The 23,237-nt window shown below is 44.4% G+C and overlaps 1 protein-coding gene across 1 annotated transcript in view; it reads right to left on the bottom strand.

Annotated features, from left to right (window-relative positions):
- Nucleotides 1-22,611, bottom strand: part of CKMT2 (creatine kinase, mitochondrial 2) — a 38,741-nt gene extending 16,130 nt beyond the window's left edge. Inside the window, exons 1-6 of the mRNA XM_084832078.1 lie at nucleotides 21,945-22,611; nucleotides 16,493-16,654; nucleotides 14,682-14,880; nucleotides 6,594-6,689; nucleotides 4,057-4,278; nucleotides 3,188-3,273 (exon numbers count right to left, since the gene is read on the bottom strand). Of these exons, the coding sequence (XP_084688204.1) occupies nucleotides 3,188-3,273; nucleotides 4,057-4,278; nucleotides 6,594-6,689; nucleotides 14,682-14,880; nucleotides 16,493-16,644 (755 nt within the window). The 5' untranslated portion in view covers nucleotides 16,645-16,654; nucleotides 21,945-22,611. The remainder of the gene's footprint in view (nucleotides 1-3,187; nucleotides 3,274-4,056; nucleotides 4,279-6,593; nucleotides 6,690-14,681; nucleotides 14,881-16,492; nucleotides 16,655-21,944) is intronic.
- Nucleotides 22,612-23,237: the final 626 nt, after the last annotated feature.

Raw genomic sequence — 23,237 nt, 5'->3', positions numbered from 1 at the left:
ATCCAACTACTGACCGGGACCAACCTCACTTAGCATCCGAGATCAGACAAGCGCGCGCAGGAAAACAGCACAGCGCTCGAGTGTGAACCGAGCTTGTACATTCGATGAAGCATTGCAACAGGGAAAATGGGTGAGTGTGAATAATCATGTTTTAATGCGAGAGCGTTTAACCCAACGGGACACCGAATTCATTGCGATGGCGGGCACAGTGTAGATCGGCCCAAGGTGTAGATCTGGCCATAGTCTCTGTGAGATCCTTTAACACAAGGTAAAACCTGGGTCCTCTAAGCAATGTACATTTTACTATGATATAACCAGTGGTGTAGTGGAGGGAGAACACAGGGACTTTTTTGAAAGCGGGAGCGCCAGGGTAACTGATGGACCTTCCTTGCTCCTTTGCTTTTTACCAAATAAAGTGGTATATTAATGTCAATAATAAAATAATAAATAAATAATGAGGCTCCTGAGTTGTGCTATTTGGTTTTGACAGATCAGCATAGAGGAAGTCTGAGAATGAGGAACATAATCATGCAAAAGCACCTTTTTCCTTTTCTTTGATGGGGTTCTTACTTCACACTGGCAGTTTAAATGGTAACATTTCTTTGCAAGATCGTTTGCAATTAAAAGGTAAAGGTTGCATTTCAGCAGGCTGAAGGTCTTTTGTTAAACCTCAAAGTGTTTACAAATTGAACTTACGGAATCAAAAGTAAGCACCACTAAGAGTTCAATGGAGTATGCTAACTATGCAGTCAGGGTTATCCCAGGCGTAAGCTGGTCATCGTATTGGGGGTTGGCAGGGCCGGCCTTACCATTAGGCAGAGTGAAGTAGTTGCCTTAGACGAAGATGCTGGGAGGCAGCAGTAAGGTGCTGGAGAAGAGAATTGTGGGCCATGAGTAAGGATGGACAAAAGTCCCTTACCTGGTCCCGCAGCTTGCTTCGCGGTGGGGGGGAGGCGCTTCGGTTCTCCCCCCGAAGTTCAGGCCGGGGGGGGGAGGCGCCCCGCCTCGCCTGGCCGAAATTCAGGCTGGGGAGAAGCGCCCCATCTCCCTGGCCGCAAAATAAAAAAGTAAATGTAAAAAAACAACAACACACACACGTGATAGGCTACGTAACGATTTACGTAGCCTATCACGGCTAGATTTCCAAAGTCAGCCATGATAGGCTACGTAAATCGTTACGTAGCCTATCATGTGTGTGTGTGTGTGTGTGTGTGTTTACATTTACCTTGTAATGGTGGCGGCGGCAGCCAGTCGGAAGACCGGCCGCCACCCCCGCCCCCACCAAAACGCCACCGGGACCCGCCGCCCAGAGGGACATTTGCAGGAGGTAAGTCCCATCCCGGGGAGGGACGGAGAATTTCACCGCCAATTTCGGGGGGCCGAATGCATTGGCATTCAGCCTCCCCAAGATTCGTGGAGAAATTCTCTGCCATCCCTAGCCATGAGGCCTACTCTGTGCCCTCTCAGTTAGCCTGCAGCTTTCAGGGGTAGTGGAGGATACTTTCCCATTATTAGTGTTGAAGACAGATCCATCTGCCAGTCCAGTTGGCTTTTGTACATGGAATGGGAGGGAGTGCCATTGTGTCCTTCACCTCAGGCAGCAAAAGGTCTTGGTCCGCGACTAGTGGTTAGGAAGGATTTTTTTCATGCTAACAGGATTGGTCTTGATATTTGCTGAAGTAAAGCAACAACGCTTGTGATAAGTCATCTGAACCAGTGGGAGACGAGAGACAAAGGGAACTTGTTTTCTTCCACCGGTAGTTTCTTGTTGTAACTGCTCTTTGATGTAGATCACAACTCTCAGGCTTTTCTTACTTACTTCCTCCTCCTTCATTGGTAGTAAGTGTTCCTTTGTTTGAACAGTGCAACCATAATGGCTGCACTCAATTTTATTTGAGAAACTGTTTTCCCAGGAAGCTATGAACTCCCGATGCAATGCTATTTGCTTTTGAACTAGCAGTGTGTGTGTGTTCTTTTTATAGCATGTGCCTTGCACCAGTTACACGATGAAACTATGCAGCTATAACTTACCAAACAAATATAACTTATATTTGTTATATAAGTTATATTTATAACTTACTTATAGGGATAAGGAATCCCTATCCAGAACATGTATCTTCATAAACTCTGAAGGGAATGTTCTGTGCTGGAAGGTGGTAGTAGGGATGCAGAACCACTTGTATCCTGAGAGCCAAATTCCATTTTGGGGAAGCTTTCTGGAGCTGCTTTCCAGTGGTGAGTGGGGCCAAAAGCCAGTACATTTAGCCCCTGTCTAGGGGTGGAAGAGGTAGTGTCCACCCATCAGATTTTGGGCAACTCTTGGTGGAAGCAGAATCATGCTAAACCTCTGAAACTCAGGCATTAGCTGAACATCTGGGGGCAGGAATGTGGCATGGACAGCAAGGACAACCCCTGGACAAGCCAGGAAAGTGATGCAGGGGCCTCACATCCTCCTCCCCTTGACAACCTATGATTATTTATATAGCTATATAAAGTTATGGCCAAGTTGCAACCCAAGCATGGTGTCTGCTTCTTCCTTCTTGAATTCAGTAACGTTATTCTGACAACAAAAAGGCAGGAGACAAAATATGTTCACTCAGCATCCATGCAGCAATACACTAAAGCATGTCTGTACCCACAGGTGCCGCTCTAAACTTTCTTTGCCCCCTAATTTTTTTTTTACAAACAAATAATTAAAAAAAAGTTGGCAATTTTGTCTTTAAAAGGCCTACAAACTGGATGAACTGTGCCCCTACTTTCTTGGTCCCCCCCCCCCATACTTTTAGGCAGGCTACGGTCCTGCACTAAGGGGCTCACACATACATGTTTGCCATTAATAAAAGCAAATATACAAAATCACACCCTAAAACATGCCAGTTTACTCATTAGATCTTTCCTCTTAAATTAAGAATAGGAAAACAATCTAAAGGAAAAAATCCAGTTCCTAAAATCCTAAGCTTTGTTAACTGGGGTTTTTTTGCTGTTGATTTATCGAATACCGTTGATGCTTTTAAAAGGTATCCTACTACATTTCCCTTTGAAAAAATCATTAATGAAAGAAGATGAAGAAAAGAGTGTGTTTGTGCAAAGCATGTAGTCAGAATTAGGAACAGCAGCCGTTGTGTTAGGAAGAAATTAATAAAAACATTTGTTCACAAATTCAGCATGCAGAGTTCACATTCCATACCAGATTCCTCTGGCATCTGGCCAGTCACGGGCCATCCCGGCACATGTTAGCAAAGGAGACACTGGCTTATCAAATAGGAAATGGTCCTGCAGACCAGCATATGTAAAGCAGAGGGAAAAAAAGCAACAACTGAATTTTGTATCTCATATTTATCATTGTAAAGAATGTTGCCCAGGCACTGCATATGACTGTATAAAGATCATATGGGATTCTTCTTCAGAAGAAGGCTGTTTCCCCAAATAACTTGGTAGGTTTTTATTTACATATTATAACAGACATTTGAAAGACGATTCTAACCACACACAGAGAAAAAAGCCGCATTAAAGAGAAACACTGTACAAAACCATACAGTAAGGATTCACATTAAGATTTATACTATGTTATACTAATGGACCAGCTTATATACCAACAGCTTTTAGAGAGAGCCTAAACATTGAGAACCTGAATAGAATGATGTCCAGGTTCAGACTTCACACTAAAAAACCCAGGGACAAGTTTAGCTGCTCCTGCTAGCAATGACTGTGATTGAGCTGCATGAACTAGCATGCTGGCTTGTTCACAGTAACCCAGTGTCAAAAGAACAACACGTGGGTTGCCGTGACATGCAAACCTGGCCAATAAAACTCTGCAAATCTAGATTGGCTCTAAATAACACAAATCTAGATTCGGCCTAAATAAAATTGGTAAAACAAAACAGCTCTTTTATTCGGTGTACCTGATTGTAAACCTTTTGCAATATATCAGTCTCTCTTGGGAACTTTTTTCAGCCTATTTATAGCCATTTAGGAGTCGAATACAATGTTGACAATTGCTATCTGTACACAGCATTGCTATCTGTACACAGCTTCCAGATTGGGCATTGCACTTACGTCAATAAGCTGTTGTTGCTCCTTGTCAGACATGGTGGTCAGGCTATAATACTTTCCAGCAAGGTCTCCTTTCAGCCCAGCTAAAGCAGCGACAACAACATTTTCTACTTCTCTCCTTTCTGCCCTGGAGCAGGCAGGAGGTAGGCTCAGCCCTCGAATACTGCGACCAGTGCGGACACGGGATGATAAGACATAATGCTCATCAAATTGTCCTTGGGTGATCTGAACAAACAAAAAGTGTGTTGGAAATGCATAGAAAGAGCTTTGTATTACACCAAAGGCTATTCCAGGCCTGGCCCAAGACATTTTGCTGCCTGAGCCAGTACAGTCAGTAAATGGTGCCTTCGCCCCAGTCATTGTGTGTAGTATGCAAGTCTAGTAATGTTATTTTGGCACCTGCAGCAGAAAAACTCACAAGCACCTCTCCCTGGAAGTAAAAATACAAAAATAATAAGGTAAGTAACAATTTTCTGCACTTTCTCGATACTCAGAATCAGTAGCCTGAGGCAGGCACTTCACTCTGCTTAGTGGTAGGGCTGCCTGATGTTTTTGCATCATTGCTGGTCCCTCTGCTTACTTCACAAATGAACTTGGATTGTCAGAAGTTCTACTGCTCTATTCAGGTGCTCTGAAAGTGTTTCCATGGAGGGGCCATGGGGTTGCAAGCCCTCCACTATGACACTCCCCCATGGAGCAGGAAGGCCTGAAGGCGGGTTATAGGCATGTTTGGCTGAAAGCAGTTACAGTCCTCCCTGTGATCTGGAATGATGAGGACCTTGGATAGCTCCTTAAGAGTTCTGACTGGTTCTGACTGAAACCCAGAGCGAATTCAATGCCCCACTGATATCAGAGCCACCAGCCTCCACTGGATGAGGGTCCCTGATCATGGAAAGAACTACAAACACATTCAGCTGAACAAACCTATATTCTCCCTTCAGACCTTCCCACTCCATGCAAAAAGGTTGGAGGCGGAGGGGGTGGCCCCAAAGCCCCTCTAGTAGAGATACATTTTCAGAATGCCTGAAAATGAACATAGTCAGAGATACAGAGTTGTTTAAGTAATCTGTCCGTGATATAAAATGGTTCAAATAACTCCATAAGATTAAAAATGATTTTTGTCATGCATAGGTAAGAAAACCACAAATAGCAGAGCTGAGACTAGGGTGTGTTATCGTTCCCAAGTGGTTAAGTTTGGTTCATCCATATGTGAAAGGAAGAATACAGATTATATGATAATTATATGATAATTCTGCTATGAGGAAAGTGAAATATTTATCTTTTGCATGAAACTGAGTTATAAGATGTGTATACACATTTGGTACAAAAGCAAACAGAAGTCCTGAACTGGCTAGTAACTCAACAGAAACATCAGCAAGGTACAGTTGAAAAGTTTTCTCTCTCTTTTTAAAGGTATCACTACAAATAGCGAAAGGCAAGCCTTCTCAAAGCATTGAAGCAAACATTACACAGTTAGCATTTGTGGAGCTCATATTATTATTAATACATCAAGAAGAATATCCCAAAAGAAATGCTGTCATGGTTGGACAAGATTGGGAAAAAGGAAGGCTTTGGATTTGGAAGGAAGTGGTACAGAATAGATTATCTATCAGCCAAAAGATCCCTTGGCATTTTATTTTATTTGAAAGTGGCCATGGGAAGTAGGAAGGCCCTGATTTTTCAGGGTAGGGGCACTGGGATGGGTTTAAAAATAACAACAACACAAACCCTTCCTCATTCCATTTTCCCAATCTAAAATTGGAGAGTTCCACATATTGCTTTAATATAATGCACAAACAATTAAAATCAGGAGACCTTCATCACATGTTTTGGCTCTTGGCTTATTTAGAGTACAATCCTATGGTCTATGGGAGGGTGCCCCAGGGACCAGAGGATAGTTTAGATCTCCTCCTCCTAGGGCAGAAAGAGAAGTCCACCCTTGGAGGGGAGATCTGACCTTGAATGCCCCCACCCAGCCCCTGTGGAAACCTCCGTGGCCCTTGCCCCTCCAGTGTCAGAGCTCTGATGTCATTAAAGGCAAAAAGGGGGCAGATCACATGTGTGTACGTGTCATGTCATGAACTGGTTGGAGATGGCTTTAGGTTGGAGATGGCTTTGGGTCCACAGGAGCCAAAGCCCTCATGGTCCCCAGACATGTCCCCAACATGGGAGAAAATGTATGCTAGCCCTGGCTAACTTATACAATTTCCCTCTCATTGAGTCCAATCGAAAGGAAATAGTTTTAAAAAACAATAACCCAGAACAGGAAAAGAAAAGATGGTAAACACCACTCCTTCCTTCCTTCTGCCCTGCTAGCCCAAGCCCAGGAGGGCTTTGGAGTTTGCAGAGCCTCTGATATTGGAGCTCTAGACACACACACACACACACACGTAGGACTGCTCTATCCTGTTCTTCTTTGTGTCATAAGAAATATTGACTGGAAAAGACTAGTACTGAAATGCTAATCATAACCATTTTCATATCCCTTTATTATTATTCTCAATCCCATTTTCTTTCCTTGAACCGAAATTGGGTCCTACCTTAGAAGAATCCAGGTCAGTGTGATGTTTCATTGCTTTTGGATCATAGCCATTGTGTCTCACTTTGATAACTGGGTCAAAAATCTCAGCAAATACCTGCAAAGTCAATGCAGTATATTGATGGTTATTTCCCCCTCCAGTTTCCTTTGTGTTTACATTTCTACTGAGTACTCTCAGTGTATTTCTTTTATTTTTAAAATGTATTTTATACATTTTTATCCTGCTGTTCAGGATAGCTATCCTCACGAAGTGGCTTAGGGCACAATCCTGTGCATGTTTAAACAGAAAAAAGTCCTACAACTCCCATGTTCATTGGGGAATGCTGGGAGTTGCAGGACCTTTTTCTGTCTAAACATGCATAAGATGGTGCCCTAACGGTCTCAAGCCATATAACAAATTACAGTTGGGGAGGGAACTGGAAGGAGTAGCTGCCTTACCCGGGCTGCCTTCAGGTGTGTGTCTGCCCACCCTGGCCCTCTGCAGACATATATAAATAACAACATACTAAAATTCCAAATTATAAAAATAACAACAAGCAACTGATATGCCCTATTATACCCCCGAAACTCCTCTTCCTTTTTCTAACCATTCTGTTAACCAGAACTTGTACCTGTAAGGAAAGAGCTGTTCACAGAATTAGAAATGAGTGGGATAAAAGAACTGATGTGAAAAAGATATTGGGGTGGATGGGGGAAAGATGCAGAACTACAATACGTGACATGTCAAAAAGTCAGGAGGAAAAATCATGGTAAATAAATCTGCCCCCTGTTGTTTGCCTTTGGGTTTTAAGCAGGGCTGTACTGATAAATTCATGGAAATGATGGGTTTTGCTATGTAGAGTACTAAATAAGTTGAGTATACCTAGTGGGTTATAAAACCTGACAGTCAAGATGTAGAGGTAAACACATCTTGGTATACACTCAAGGTCTTATAGACAATTATTTTCAATTGCCTTCTAGAATTAAGGCTCTAGCATCCTTACTAGAGATTAAGTCCTGTCGAACTCAGTGGGGCTTACTTCTGGGTGAACATTCTTAGGATCATGCTGCAGTGAATTTAGTGGCAGGGTTGGCCATCCAGGTTCCTGAGACAGAAGAATCTGGTTGCAGCTTCCCATGGCATGGATTGATCCATTCTTCCAGATTGTGTTCTCTGTGCAATGACAGCTCTAAAACAGCATGGCATGTGTATGCACATTAAGTGCATATTAATTATTATTATTATTATTATTATTATTATTATTATTATTATTATTGCATTTCTATACCGCCCCATGGCTGAAACTCTCTGGGCAGTTTACAGAGAGGTTATATATCATAGAGAGGTCGCCTGTGCAAACAGTTTGGTTCCAGAGTATGTCAGAGAACTCATTCTACCTTATGAACCTCCCTGGGTACATAGGCAGCACCCAGCTGCAAGTGCCAACATTGTCTGATCTTAGCTTGGGTGGCAGAAGGAGCAGGCCATTCTTGGTGGCAGTACCCTCTGTGACAAAATCACAAAACTTGCCCCTTAGAGTCTATATTAATGTTTATATGCATTTGCAGTGTTAAATAGAACCCAGGTAAGTTAGGGTTCACTGTTTGGTAGTAAGTGAGTGAAAGGTGGGAGGGGTTTGTGTGCATGCGCGTGTGCGTGCATGCATGCGTGTGGAGACTGAGTTTATAAAAGGCAGGAGCAGACAGTTAGTGAGATAGAGTTTGGAGACAGGGGAGAGAGGGCCTTAAGGTTTGATGAAGCTAGATCTAGATAGTGGAGTTGTGGGAATAGGAGTTAGAAGGGACAGAGTAGGCAGGGTAAGACCAAGAACTGAGTGAATAATTATAAGATATAACATATATTGTATTAAATAACCTTTCATTTGTTTGTTTTTGAACTATAAAACCCTATGTCTTGTTCATCTTTCTGCGCTACCAACAGCGTTCATATCTCCTCGGTACTTCTCCTTGTTGGGTAAAGGGAACCAGTTAGGCATACTGGGTTTCTCTTTTAACCTGTCTCTCTTTTAACCTGGTGAATTTAGGGGCTGAAGCTTGTGGGACAGTGAGGACAGCTGTCTCAAAGCAGAGGCAGAGAACTTGTGGGAGGGTTACATCACAGCCTCCGTATGGGAACTAGGGGTGTACGGAACTCACCTTCGAGTCTGCCAGGGGGGTCCACAAGGGGGGGAGGCGATCCATTCCTCCCCCTGGAATCCTGCCCGGCCAGCTCCGCTCTGCGGCGAGTCCACGGAGCCGCCAGCTGGGTCCATCCGCTGCCGCCCTGCCTGTCTTTGGACGCAAATGATGTCCAGCATAGCGGACACCATTTGTGTCCCTGCCATTTGCCGTGATAGGCTACGTAAATCTTTACGTAGCCTATCACAGCAAAAGGCAGGGATGCAAATGGCGTAGCGGGCGCCATTTGCATCTCTGCTCTTTGCCGTAATAGGCTACGTAAAGATTTATGTAGCCTATCACGGCAAACAGCAGGGACGCAAATGGCGTCCACTATGCCAGACGCCATTTGCATCCGAAAACAGGCAGGAGCTGACAGGACAGGCGGCAGCGGCCAGCCAGCAGAAGGTAGGATCTGGCCCCATGCAGATTCCCCTGGGTGGCAGAGGTTAGTCTTTCGTTCCGTTGCGGACTCCGGGGTGTCATTGGAGTCTCATTGGAGTCTGTGGCGGAATTCTCCGCCATCCCTAATGGGAACTCCTTCAATAGAGAGAGGCTTGGCAGACCCACTGAGGTTTGGCTTTCAGTTAAGACCGTACTATTCCAGCAGATGTTTGGGGAGACGTGAATTCTATCCCAGACTAACTTTTTTTTTAGTGTTTTATTAGTAGTTACACTTTTATGATTGGTGCTTATTAAATGATTATTTAGAATTATTTTTAGGCCACCTTTAAGTGCAGAACCCTCTATTTATGCTGTTTATTTTTAACAAACTAACTTCTTTGTTTTTTTAAAGGCAAGATACATGTTTAGCAAACAATGAAAGCACCATTTAAAGCAGGGCAACTTATTTATTGATTTTATTTATTTAAAACATTTGTATCCCGCCTTATATCATTAGGATCTGTTTTGGCCTATAGCTCTCATCATCCCTCACCCTTGACTATGCAGGCTAAGGTTGATGGAAGGCCAAAATATCTGGAGGGCCACAAGTTGTGCACCCCTGATTTAGAGGCATCAATACCCCCCTCCCCTGTGCTGCGGAAGAAGATGGCTAGCCACACTGCACGCATGTAATCACTTTTAACACTCTCCCCACATCTGTCAGCATTCACTCTCTGAGGCAATGGCCTAGCCTTCTTCCTGACAGCACTGCCTTGGAAGAACCATCTAATTCTTGATAGAGCAATGATGAATTTGTTTCTTTTGATTGACTTCTGTGCTTGCTGGCTTTACGATTTGCTCTGGACATCAGGGAGGTTAAAGCAAGAATGGAACCAGTCCATTGTATGTATGTCACTTTGCATTTCATGTAACGTGTACACTGCTAATGTTGAACTCTAAAGCAACAGAAGAAATTATTAAGGAGTTTCTAGCGTGTGTTAGCAGCACTTCAGTGGGGCAATCTCTTTCAGTCCTCTACAAAATTATAGTTCCTATCACTAAGTTCTGCTTCTAATTACACGAATTAGCCAGTATGTCTGGCAGTGGCAGTTTAAATGTTAGGGAACACCTGACACAGCCGCTACCGCCTCCGCCTCCTCCAGAACCTTTATTATTTCTTCTTGTGGATTTTGAAAGCTGCTCTGACTGTTCCATCATAGCCCAAAAAAAGCCCTATTGTAGCCAAAAATATGCTTTTTTATTTTTACCAACAGTAAACTTTATTTGTTTTATTCTGTTCTGCTATCAGTATGCCATATTTTAATGCAATTAGTCAGGTATGATTTCAGATCACCATTCCGAAGTGGTGAACTAACCGTTTTGATTTTCAGTCAGGATCAAGATTCACTGTTAGCTCAAACTGATGTGTCATATCAACAGAGCATAGGACTTGGACCAGGGAGACCTTGGCTCATATTCCTGCTCAACCCTGAAGCTCACTGGGGGATCATGGGCCTGTCACGCTTTCTCACTGTGGCAGAGGGCCAGCCCAGAACAGACATTATTTTTAATCAGTTTATAGCAGCTACATATCTCCACCTCCCATTTTACTGTTAAGTAGGCATACGGGCCCAGATCCAGATTGGCACCCTAGAAGGGCTGGCATCAAAGGTAGGCATGGTCAGGCACAGGCCAAGCAGGGGTCCACTGACAAGAGTTCCCTGGATTTGCTCCTCCTCTTCACCTTTGCAACCTGCTTGTTTACCTGCCTCTCACTCTGGCCCAGAGAATGGTGGTGGTAAGAAGGAGGAACAGTAGATGCCACTACCTACTTGCTTGCCAGGTCTCTGCCTGTTAAGGAAGCAAGTGGTAGCAATGATGAGACAGAGGATGAGGAGCAATAGCACTGGTCACAATGGTGGTGAGAAGAGGGAGGAGGCCCACTGAGGGTGTCTTGCCCAGAGGCCCTCAAAAATCTGGAGCCAGCACTGGACCCGAGTATGTGGGGTAGAGGAACGTTTAAGAACTGAAACAGCCCCGCTGCACCTACTCTAGAGTAAAAATAAAAAAGACATTGCTACTAGACACACATTTCAAGTAATGTCTGCTTTGGCTCCTGTTCTACAGGGTTGTTGTGAGCTTCACGGCTAAATACAGTTGTGAACAAAAACCCAACCGTAGCTTTTATCGTTTCCCAAGACCAGAAATGGAAAAATTGAAATTCGGGAGGCAGGGGGTGTGGAATTGAGAAAAGGACTATTAGATTCCATTGCTCTTTTGGCTGAAGATAAAGTAGGAAAACATAAATGTGCCATGTCTTGACCACAAGCAAGCAGAGCGCAATGAACACCTGCAGGTGATTTAGTCAGTCAAGTCACAGGTAGGATTGCGCTGCAGTTGCAATACCTATGAAAGTCCAAATCAGCCTTCCACAACATGGTGCTCTCCAGATGTTTTAGACTACAGCTCCCATCAGGGCCCCATGTTGGGGAAGGCTGGTACAAAACAGACAACAACATCTGGCATTCAACTGAGCCTTTGATCCCTCTTGGGACAGCCTAACCCTCCCATGCTCCACTTCCTTCCTGAAGAGCAGAGAGCTGCTGCCTATGCTTACGAGGCCCATGGTGTGAAGGATTTCCTCATGGAAACGTGTTTGGCAGCCTCAGGTTTGGGGTCAGGGCCTGGGCCTGGGCCTGGGCTCAGTACTTCTGAGGCTTGTGCTGTTGGCTTTCCTCATCTATCTGGTTGAGGACAGGCCCAAGACATTTTGCTGCTTGAGAGAGACAAGATGAATACTACCCACCCCACCCCCAATTCCATGTAGAAAATCCGAACAGACTAGTAGCTGAATCTTACTTCATCACTGGTGACAAGATAGCATTGGCCACCACACCCAAGGGCGGCAGGCTAGTTTAAGAGACATAGGGGGAACAGTGAAGGGAGGGGGGAGGTGCTGTGACTGCCCCACCCCCAGCAACTACCACCTGAGGCAGCTGCCTCATCTGCCTAATGGCAGGGATGGCCCTCGCTCTCCTCTTCTGTGTCAGTCCTGGCTGCTGCTAAGGGTCAAGGTCACTCAACGGCACAGAGCACCTTTTATCAACTTAGGCCGATATACCAGCTACGCCCTTATCTGGGCAAAGATAGCCCAGCTAGTTATCCATGCTCTGATAACCTCTCATTTGGATTACTCCAATGCGTTATATGTGGCTGCCTTTGAAAATGGTCCAGAAACTTCAGCTGGTCCAAAATGGGGCAGCAAGATGGTTAACTGGCCAACATCATATTATGCCAGTACTTTTCCAACTGCATTGGCTAACACTCCATGTCTGGGCCCAATTCAAAATGCTGGCATTAACATTCAAAGCCCTACATGGCTTGGGGCCAATTTACCCTGAAGGACTGTCTCCTCCCATATATACCTGCTCAGACCCTAAGATTGTCCTCAGCGGACCTTCTCCAGGAGCCCCGACCAAAGGAATTGAGGAGGGTGGTTACTAATAAGAGGGCCTTTTCTGTTGTGGCACCCCGGTTGTGGAATGAGCTTCCCAGAGAGGCTCACCTGGCACCAGTGGAGGCTGGTGGCTCCGATTTTGGTGGGGTTGTGATTCCATTCTGGGTTTCAGTCAGAACCACCCAGAACTCTAAAGGCGCTATCCTGGGTGCTAAACCCTATACCCAGCATAGGTTCAGCATCTGGGACAGCTCCTTTAGAGTTCTGGCTGGTTCTGACTAAAACGCAGAATGGAATCACAGGCCCACCGAAATCAGAACCACCATCCTCCACTGCCTGGCACCTACATTGTATTCTTTTCACTTCCAGGTGAAGACCTTATTTTCCCCAGGCATTTTTGTCTTTCAGTTTCTGTTGTTTTAAATCTTTTACTGTACTTTGCATTGCTGTTAGGTTTTATTTTGGTTTTTACTTCTATTTTATACTGTAGTTTTAAACTTCTACACTTCTATAGTGTATCTTATGTTATATTTTATGGTTTTAATTATTGTGAACTGCTCAGAGAGCTTTGGCTATTAGACAGTATAGAAATGGGATGAATAAATTAATAAGGTCGTGACAAAAATGCCCTGCGGTAGATTGCCGACACTTCAAAATATATCTCAGCAGCTGCATTGTGTGAAATGGTAGGTGCCTTAGTGTGCACACATTTGTTGTGCACTAGAGACAAGAATCAAGCCCTTCTGTCTCCAAGAGCAGGGAAAGGGCTGACCCCTGAGGATTGCTTACTCACCGTTCTCACAAAAAAAGTCTGAGAAGACATCCCCAAAATGCCAAAATAAGAGGCAAAATAGCAACAGTGATTTTACCAGGCACAGAGTCCAGAAATTAAGACTGGACCATATGAAGCACAACAGATGACACTATATGATACTCTTAGACTCTGAGTGTACTATATTAGGTATCAATGGGGCTGCTCCAGGAATTGCAAATTGGCAACGACAACAAAATTCACAGTATTTTGAGAGTGTTTATTGTTGTTTTTTGTTTCCTATTTAATAATAACCAGAAATGTAGAAGCTTCTGAGGAATCATCACAATTGACCTGCTGCCTCTTCTAGTCTCTCTAAGTCAGAAAACTTGAAATTTGAATTCACTTACTTTTAAAAACGTACAGTAATTATTTATTTCCTCCTGTTTCTGAGGAAGAATGTGAGTGCTGATTTGCTCTGGATATTGGGTGGGAGTGGGAAATGTTCAGCTGCACTGTTCTGTACTTCGGGCAAAACCACACAGATTTTGTGTTTCCTCATTCAATTCCTATGCCTTTTCTTGTCTGCCAAACACTGAGGTGGTGGGTTTTGTTATGATGATAATAAATAAAATAAGAGTCTATTGTATTTTTAGTTGTGACCCAGGATACCAGTGTGTGGATACCAGTGTGTAAATATTTTAAAAGATTTTATTAAAAATACTCCCCACCCCCCACATCCACATTTTGTGATGCCTATTCTCTTATTCAAGTAAACCTTTCAATATATGCTTGGATTATCCATCTGTCAAAATATCACCTTTTGGTTTGGGTTCTCTGTGTTTGCTTTTTTATTATTTAAGAGAAAATCTTTAATAATTTATGACGGTAGCTGTCTTTCTATATAAATTTGTGGGGGTCGGTGGGGAGGGTGATTGTACAGTGGAATTTATACTTTACGCCATTTAGTTAACAAGGTTCCAGACTTTTTACCTCAAGCTGAATTTAGCAGTAGGAGAGGAGGCAGCTACAGGAGGCAAATAAAACATTGTCATGTGTGCCTGCATTTTATTATCCCGGATATCATTATACAGAGAGTGCCTTTAATGGCATTTTTTCTTCATTTAACTTCCCACTGAGGGAAAAAAGACTGTAAAATCCCACAAAGAAGAGAAACAAGTACAAGCATTATCCATATGGCTTGGCTTTGTGTATACTCTAGTGTCCTATTTTCCTTAAAAACTGTACTTCATGTTAAGAGCCTGTGTTTATGTAATGATTTAATCAAGTAAATGTATAAGCCAAACAAACGGACACAGCATATGATAAAAATGTTTCACCTCATAAGATTCTTCATCTCCAGCGACCATTCCCACGGTTTTAATGAAAGGGTGGCCAGGATTGTCAACACCAGTTTGGATGCACTGATCCAGTGTATAGCCACTGGGAGTCATCATATCCCTCAATTTGGCATAGATTGCTGGAGTGAGGCACTCAGCCATGCAGTTGTTGTGTTTACGGAGATCAGGATAGTCTGCACTGGGTAAAAAGAAATTAAAAACATTCATACTGATCAGTAATGCTCAGTTCTTTTTTTCAGTTAATGAGTATATAATGGGGGAGGGTGAACAGAATCAGCATCTTACTTGTCTACATGCCTTTAGCAAAAACAACAACAACAACAGGCATGTATGTAAATATTTTACAGGGAAACGGAAGGTTTGAGGGAAACAGCAGTAAACTGGAAAGTGTGATTGGTTGTTGGCTCATGCATGCGGTTGAAATTTGTAGAGGAAGAAAACATACAGTGCTTCCCATGAGTATGCTGGCTTCCAGCTGAAACCACAGAGATAGTTTCAGTAGAGAACGGAAGCACTTAGGCAGATGGAAAGGAAACAAATGACCTTCAGAATTTATATTTTTGTGTGTTTCTGCCAAATTCAAAGTGCAAGTAAAGTTAATGAGATGAATCTGCAACTAGTATAAATCAATGTAGTTCAAGCAGGATTGTTGAAACTATATGTGTTCACCTGATTTTCAGATATGGACCTTTTACAATTCAAAACTGATAAGAGACTTTTAACAGTATTACTGAAGTGAGCCAGTGTGGTTTGGTGGTTAGAGCACTGGGCTAGGACTGGGGAGAATCAAGGCCCCAAGCAGCCATGAAGTTCACTGTGTGAATATGGGCCAGTCATTCATTCTCAGGCAGCCTAACCTACCTCACAGGGGTGCTGTGAGGATAAGATGGAGGGACACCTTGAGGAAAGGTGGGATTTAAATGTAAAAAAGAATATTACTCATAGAGATTTTGTAAAATAAGTTCCACAGGACCCTCTGTGGATTTTAAAAATGACCTCTCCATATTATAAGGAGCATCACTATGGTCCTAACTTACCATTTTTTCTCCATTAATTTGTACCCTCCAAACCCAATCAGTTTGTGAAATCCAGCCTCTCCTGCTCCATTCACCTCAGCTCATTCTCCTGGCTCACGTTCTTAGTGCTGCTTCCTCACCTATCCATTTTTAACATGGGAATGGTCTTTCTCACCATTAGGCCCAGTGTGAGATTTCTCCCCATTCTACCTTTTTAATTGTCCAGTCCTTCATTATGCCCTGCTTCCTCCACTCCCATTTCCCTCTGCCTTCTGACTCTTCTAGTTGTTTGTCCCTCCCTCACTTTCTGGCAGGGCCAGTGTCAAGGGCTGGCATAACTGGGCACTTCCCGAGGGTCTGCACCTCATCAGGGTCCCCACTGACAAGAACCCTCTCAATTTGGTCACCTACCTCTTGCTGGTAGGTGGTAGAAATGATGAGGAACAGAGGAGGAGCAGGAGCAAGAGCAAGAGCTGGTGATAATGCTGGTAATGGAATACATTCACTGATCAAGGGGACCCATTGAGGGTGTCTTGCTCAAGGGCCCCCCAAAACCTGGAGCCGACACTGCTTTCTAGCTTCTAAGGTCATTGGCAATTCTGTCCTGCTTCCTTTAACCACTTTGCCTGCTGTCCCTTAGCTCTTTTACTTCTTGATCTCAGTTTTCCTTCCTACCTACAAACTTCCCAAAAGACAGTGCAACAGAGATTTTAAAGCCCTTCCAGTAACGTGCCCCAGCATTTGTTCATAAAATATTTGTATAAAAGTGTTTACCTTGGAGGAAACAGTTTTTGTCTTTCATAGGATCCAGCTTTCACATTCTGCTGATTCAACAAATATCCAGTTGTCAAGGCCCCACCGCTAAGTGTTGCAAAGAGAGCAGCAGTTCTTCGACCAGCCAGGAGACGTGAGAATGTACTAGCCATCTTTTTTCACCTAGTATTTTGGGAAGATGCAAAAAACAAAACACCACACAAACATGCAATGAGACCTGAAATAATACAATAGGAAAAGAGTAATAATCAAAAGAAGAATGGTGATGGGACTAATTGGCTGATGAGTTCATGGAGGTCGGAGGCATGTACATACCCAACAGAAGGGTCAGATATATACAGCACCGATTCCTCCTGGCTGCCCTTGAAGGCAGTTGGGAAACTTCAACCAGAATGGAACTACCTGACAGCTGACAAGTGTAAGGCAGTTTGATCATATTACATTTGTTTTAAAATAACTTCCTTGGCTTCCAGATTGTTTCCAAACCCAATTCAAGGTGCTGTTTTTGACCTTTAAAGCCCTTGTTGGTACGATGGTCACTTATGAATCACCTAAGAATAAAAAAGAGGGAATGTACCACCAAAAGAGAGGACAAAACAGTGATTTGTGTAACGTTCATATATGTTGATTTATATCTCTAGATGCGAATTTAGAAATAATTATTATAATGTGAATAGAGTATATTTCATCTTACCATACTGTGTGAAAGACAGTGACCAGGTGATCTGTGGCCTGCCTGTTCAGCCTTGCTGTCTAAGTGCAAACTGTTGATGAGCAACAGTTCTTTTGGTTCATTATCTTTAAACTGGAATTGGACGGGCCAGCGCTTCAAACAGAGGATGCCTCCAAACAGAGAACGGTCCTCTGGCAGCTCTTCAAATAGAGGACTATCCTCTGTAAGAGAGGACCCCTGGCCATTCTAGCACCTTCTGCTTTATTAACCCCCCCCCCAAGATTTAAGATCAATTCCTGCCTTTTTTGGTGCTAGATTGTCATCAGTGATAACCCCAAAGCTGTGAGCCTAGAAGGTCTTCTCCTCTACCTCACTTGTCTCCTTTCAGAGACAAGTAAAAACTTATTTATACCTCTAAACCTTGGGAATTAGATCCTTCAATTTCTGGCTTTCACTACTGCTTTTTATATGTTTTTTATGTTTTAGCTTTTACACTGTTTTAATTGCTTAATTGTTTTAACATTAAAAAAATTAAGCTGCTTTGAAAACATTTGCATGGAAAGGTGATATTTAAATATCATAATAAGAAATAAATAATCTGAGTTTTGAAAATCTTTTATTTATTTATTTATTAAATTTATTAATCGCCCATCTGGCTGGTCACCCAGCCACTCTGGGCGATGTACAACCCACCATAAAACAATTTAAAACAATAAAAAATTACCATAAACATTTTTTTTTAAATACCCTAACCCACCCCAAATGCCTGCCTGAACAACCACGTTTTTAATGCACGACGGAAGCTCATTAAAGAGGGGGCATGACGAAGTTCCCTAGGGAGGGAGTTCCACAGAGTGGGGGCCACCACAGAAAAGGCCCTCTCCCTCGTCCCCACCAGTCTAGCTGTCCTGGCTGATGGGACAGAGAGAAGGCCATACGAGGCTGATCTTGTTAAGTGGCCTGTCTGGTGTTGCTGGAGGCGCTCCTTAAGATAGGCTGGGACAGAACCATATAGGGTTTTAAAGGTCAAAACCAACACCTTGAATTTGGCCCAGAAAACAACTGGTAACCAGTGCAACTCCTTCAGCACTGGAGTGATGTGATCTCGCCGGCGGCTGCCTTTAATCAGGTGAGCCGCCGCATTCTGTACCAGCTGCACCTTCCGAACCGTCTTCAAGGGTAACCCCACATAGAGCGCATTACAGTAGTCTAAACGAGAGGAGACCAGGGCATGTACTACCGATGGGAGCAGATGGTCAGGAAGGAAGGGGCGCAGCCGCCATATCAGATGGAGTTGATACAGCGCTGTCCGGCTCACAGCTGACACCTGAGCCTCCATGGACAGCTGGGAGTCCAAAATGACCCCCAGGCTGCGGACCTGGTCTTTCAAGGGTAGCCGTACCCCATTCAACACCAGGTCAACATCCCCCAGCCTCCTCTTGTCTCCCACCAAAAGTACCTCGGTCTTGTCAGGGTTCAGCTTCAGCTTATTCCTCCCCATCCAGCCACTCACCGTCTCCAGACATTTGGACAGGGATTCTACGGCCAACCTTGGTGAAGATTTGAATGAGAGGTAGAGCTGCGTGTCATCCGCATATTGATGACACTGCACCCCAAACCTCCTGATGATAGCCCCCAGTGGCTTCACATAGATGATAAATAGCATCGGGGAGAGGATGGAACCCTGTGGCATCCCACAAGTAAGTGGCCACGGGCCCGAAACCTCCTCTCCCAGTGCTACCCTCTGGTACCTGCCGGAGAGGAAGGACCGGAACCACCGCAATACAGTGTCTCCAATGCCCAACCCCTCCAGGCGGTCCAGGAGGATACCGTGGTCAACGGTATCAAAAGCCGCTGAGAGGTCAAGGAGAATAAGGAAGGAGCATTCACCCCTATCCAGAGCCCTCCTCATATCATCCACCAAGGCGACCAAGGCCGTTTCTGTCCCATGCCCAGGCCTGAAGCCCAACTGAAATGGGTCTAGATAATCAGTTTCTTCCAAGTGTGCCTTCAACTGCACCGCCACCACCCGCTCAATCACCTTGCCCAAAAATGGCAGATTTGAGACTAGGCGAAAGTTGTTCAGAACTTGAGGATCCAAGGAGGGCTTCTTTAAGAGCGGTCTTATCACTGCCTCCTTGAGGCCTGATGGCATCACTCCCTCCTCAAGGGAGGCGTTCACCACTGCCTTGATCCCCTCACCCAGTCTCTCTCTGCAGCTCATAATGAGCCAAGATGGGCAAGGATCAAGTAAGCAGGTGGTCGGCCTTACAGATGAAAGCACCTTGTCCACTTCATCAGGAGGAAGAAGCTGGAACCGATCCCACAAAACCGGTTTGCCACAGGCTGCCTCTTGCTCACTAACTGTATCGACAGTGTGCAGAGTAACACACCTAATCTGATCAATTTTATCTGCAAAGTGCCTTGCCAAAGCCTCACAGGAGGCCTTAGAATGCTCCAGTGGTTCCGGAGCCACAGGACCGACCAGGCTCCGGACCACTTGGAACAGCCTCCTGGGGCAGCACTCTGCAGACGCGATGGAGGCAGCGTAATATTCCTTTTTTGCTGCCTTCACCACCACGTGATAGGCTGAAGATACAGCTCTAGCCCGTGTCTGATCGTCTTTGGAGCGAGACTTCCGCCACCGGCGCTCTAGCCGTCTCACCTCCTGTTTCAGAGCTCGTAACTGCGGATTGAACCATGGTGCAGTCCGAGCCCTGTTCAGGGGGACAGGGCGTTTCGGAGCCACCCGATCTAATGCCCCAGTGATTGCGGCATTCCAGCCACCCACCAGGGTCTCGACCGAGTGGCCGTTGGCATGCCCCAGAGAATCCCCAAGCGCGTTCAGGAATCCATTTGGATCCATAAGACGCCTGGGGCAGACCATTTTAATGGGTCCTCCACCCCTGCGGAGGGGTTGTGGAACCGAGAAGTCCAACGTCACCAGATAGTGATCTGACCATGACAAGGGGGTGGTGGATATACCCCCGACTTCCAGATTACTCCCCGCTTCTCCAGAAACAAACACAAGGTCTAGTGCATGACCGGCTACATGGGTGGGCCCAGTTAGAATATGGTGCAGCTCCCAGGAGGCCATGGTCTCCATGAAGTCCCGAGGTGCTCCTGTGAGGATGGCCTCCGAATGTACGTTGAAGTCCCCCAACACCAGTAAGTTAGGGGACTGTACACGCACATCAGAGACCACCTCAAGCACCTCGGCCAGGGAGTCAGTCATGCAGTGGGGTGGACGGTACACGAGCAGAATCCCCAGACTGCCCTTCGGGCCCAACCTCCAGTACAGTACAGTAAAATCTTCTCATGTCTCATGAAATTGTTGATACCTAGTTTTCTTTCTTTTCTTTTCTTTTTAATGGCTTATCTTAATTTGAGAATTTTGGATGTCAGTGTTGTAAGAATACTGCTTAAAGTCCACTACAAGTATTTTCTAGAAACCAGTGACTTTCTTTTGGCCTTCAGCTACTACAAACACATCCCATAATTTTGGGCTTTTCTACGTGAGGCATTTCTCATGTGCTTGTCATTTCCTACTCACATTGTGACCCTCCAGTTTCACTTCTGTGTCTAACAAGCACTTTCAGAAAGGTTTTTTTAGAGCAAGGAAATGCGCCATTTAATTATGAAAGTTTAATTATTATTTTTTTCACTTGTGTATTTGCATTATTCTGCTATACCACAGTGCCACCTAGAGATTATGTATCAGAAAAGAGGGAAAGGAAACACTCTGGTGTAGAGCTCAGATCCCAATTCTCAGACGAAACTGAAAGTAGATACGGCAGATTAACAGTGGATAAACAGCTCATTAAGGTCACAATCCTAACTAGATAGGTGACCGCCTATCCAAAGCAAGGCAGGGGAGGCACAGGGAGATCATTCCCTCCACACCATTCCTGCTTTGCTATTTTTTGCTAGACAGCTGTTTTCGGCAGTCTAGCAGAGGGGTGGGGGCGACTGGGAAAGGAAGCTACTGTACGACACATTGGATGTGTTGTACGCGCAGCTCCGCTCTCCCTGCCCCAGAACGCCCCTTTTCAGTTGCTCCACGCTCCTCTTCCGAGTGTGGAGGATGAGGCTTCTCCAGCCGGAGCGCGGACGATGGGGGAGGTTGGTTTTCTGGGAACCAACCTCAGAGCACGGGCTTTGAGGTTGGTTCCCAGAAATGAGCATATCCTATGGCCCGCTAGACAGCGTCTAGTGGCCATAGGATCGCTCCCTCAATCACCTGTAATAAAACTTTGCTTCATAGTTCCCCTTTTTGGTTTGGCTGATAACCAACATATTGGGAAGAATGTTTATATATGAAACATTCACATATTTGTCCTGTTCTTTAGATTTTACATGCATACTTGTTATTAGGAGACTGAAAATGGTTGAAACATGGTGAGAGTTTTTCCCTTTGGGCTCAGCCACCACATACATGAAAGCATTTGCAAACTCCTCTGAATCAACAAGATTTAGCACATACTAATGTTTTGCCCTTTTCCGTTCCAAGTATACAATTGCATAGAGAAAGGCACTGTGTGGATCAACAATAAACAGGTGTATTTTGCTATTATAACTGTTTCAAAAAGGACTGCTGTCTGAAGCACTTATGTACCACTGGTTCATTTGATACTTTCCCCGCCTGATTGTGGACACGAATATATAGCATACTCGGTTTGTTTTTAAGAAGCGACAGTCGCTAAGCTGACAAGTGCTGCAATCCCAGTCCTGCCCCAGGTAGCTACACGTTCATTGCTGGGCACTTGTGTCTGCACATACCTACACTGCACCTTAAACACCAGCACTGATCTTCAAGGAAGGAAAGGTCGCACTTCCATCCAGTCCTTCCGCATATCCCACAAACCTTGTTAGCTCGGTCAAAGCACTAACTGTGCAGTTCTGGCTGCTGATGCAGAGATCCAAACACAAAGTAACTTTGTGTGTGTGCGGGATCTAATGCAGACTGTTTCCATGGGTAGAGCATGCTTGCTAGATTACAGTGATGGTGTGTTAAATCCTGATACACTTCTGGAACTTGGAATGGATGGCTCACGATATCCCTTCCAAACTTATGTATTCATTGATGGACATGGCTACTATGCTTAAGGTTTCTTTCCTCTCATGGGAAGTGGATAATCTCATTCATTTCCCATGGGCAAATGCTTCCAAGTTTATATTATATCTCAGGGCAAAAATTAACATCACAAGAAGAGGTTGATGGAAGGGGGAGACAGCCAGCTTGAGTGCAATGGTTGGGTTTGTAGGCCCTGAGTCATCCAATTTGCCATTCAGTTTTCCTTCGTGTTCTCAGAAGCATATTCCTTCTGCTTACTCATCTTTCAAATCTCTTTTTATCTGAAGGCTTTAGCAGAGTTAGCATTGTGTCCCAAAACACTGTTTGTGACAAGCGGAGTGTCATTCTTGAATGACAAGCCTTCTAGCCCCAGGGTGAAACTGATCATAGTAATCTAGCTCTACTTGTTATTCATATCGTGGGGTGACTGCCATATGGCACTACTAGCCATTTTCTTGTATAGAGCAGCTTTGGTGTCTTAAGGTTTTTCTCTCCTTATAACTGCAATCTATCACGTTGTTACTCATATACTTATTATGGGGTTGGACTCAGTGGCCTTGTAGGCCCCTTCCAACGCTACTATTCTATGATATATCATTGTACAGGTTTGCACAGGGCCAAGTTTGATGCTTGTTCTATGCCAGCTTTAAACTATTGGATATCAGGTGTCCACTAGTCTTCAGGGCAAAGGGCATGCAAAAGTTAATCAAACAGTTTCTGCATCCTGAGCACACCAATTCACATATTTGGGCTTAATCACTAAGAAGAAGCACTCACCTATTGAATAAACTGGGAAGTTTCAAGTCAATTATTCCTGTAGTTCAGTAGCAAAGTTTAACTTAAAACACAGGCAGTAGGTACAGACCTCATGCATCAGATTTCTTTTCATATCTTGAAGCTACTAGAAAATGAGACTGATCTATAGTTGTCTCACAAGCAACTACAAAATAAGTGACTATGATATAAATCCCAAAACTTTAAAACAACAACTCTGAAGC

This window comes from Heloderma suspectum, chromosome 2 (genome assembly GCF_057233095.1).
Source record: "Heloderma suspectum isolate Gila_16-S chromosome 2, 16-S_ref, whole genome shotgun sequence".
Taxonomy (NCBI): Eukaryota; Metazoa; Chordata; class Lepidosauria; order Squamata; family Helodermatidae; genus Heloderma; species Heloderma suspectum.
This window is presented reverse-complemented; position numbering and strand designations above follow the sequence as displayed.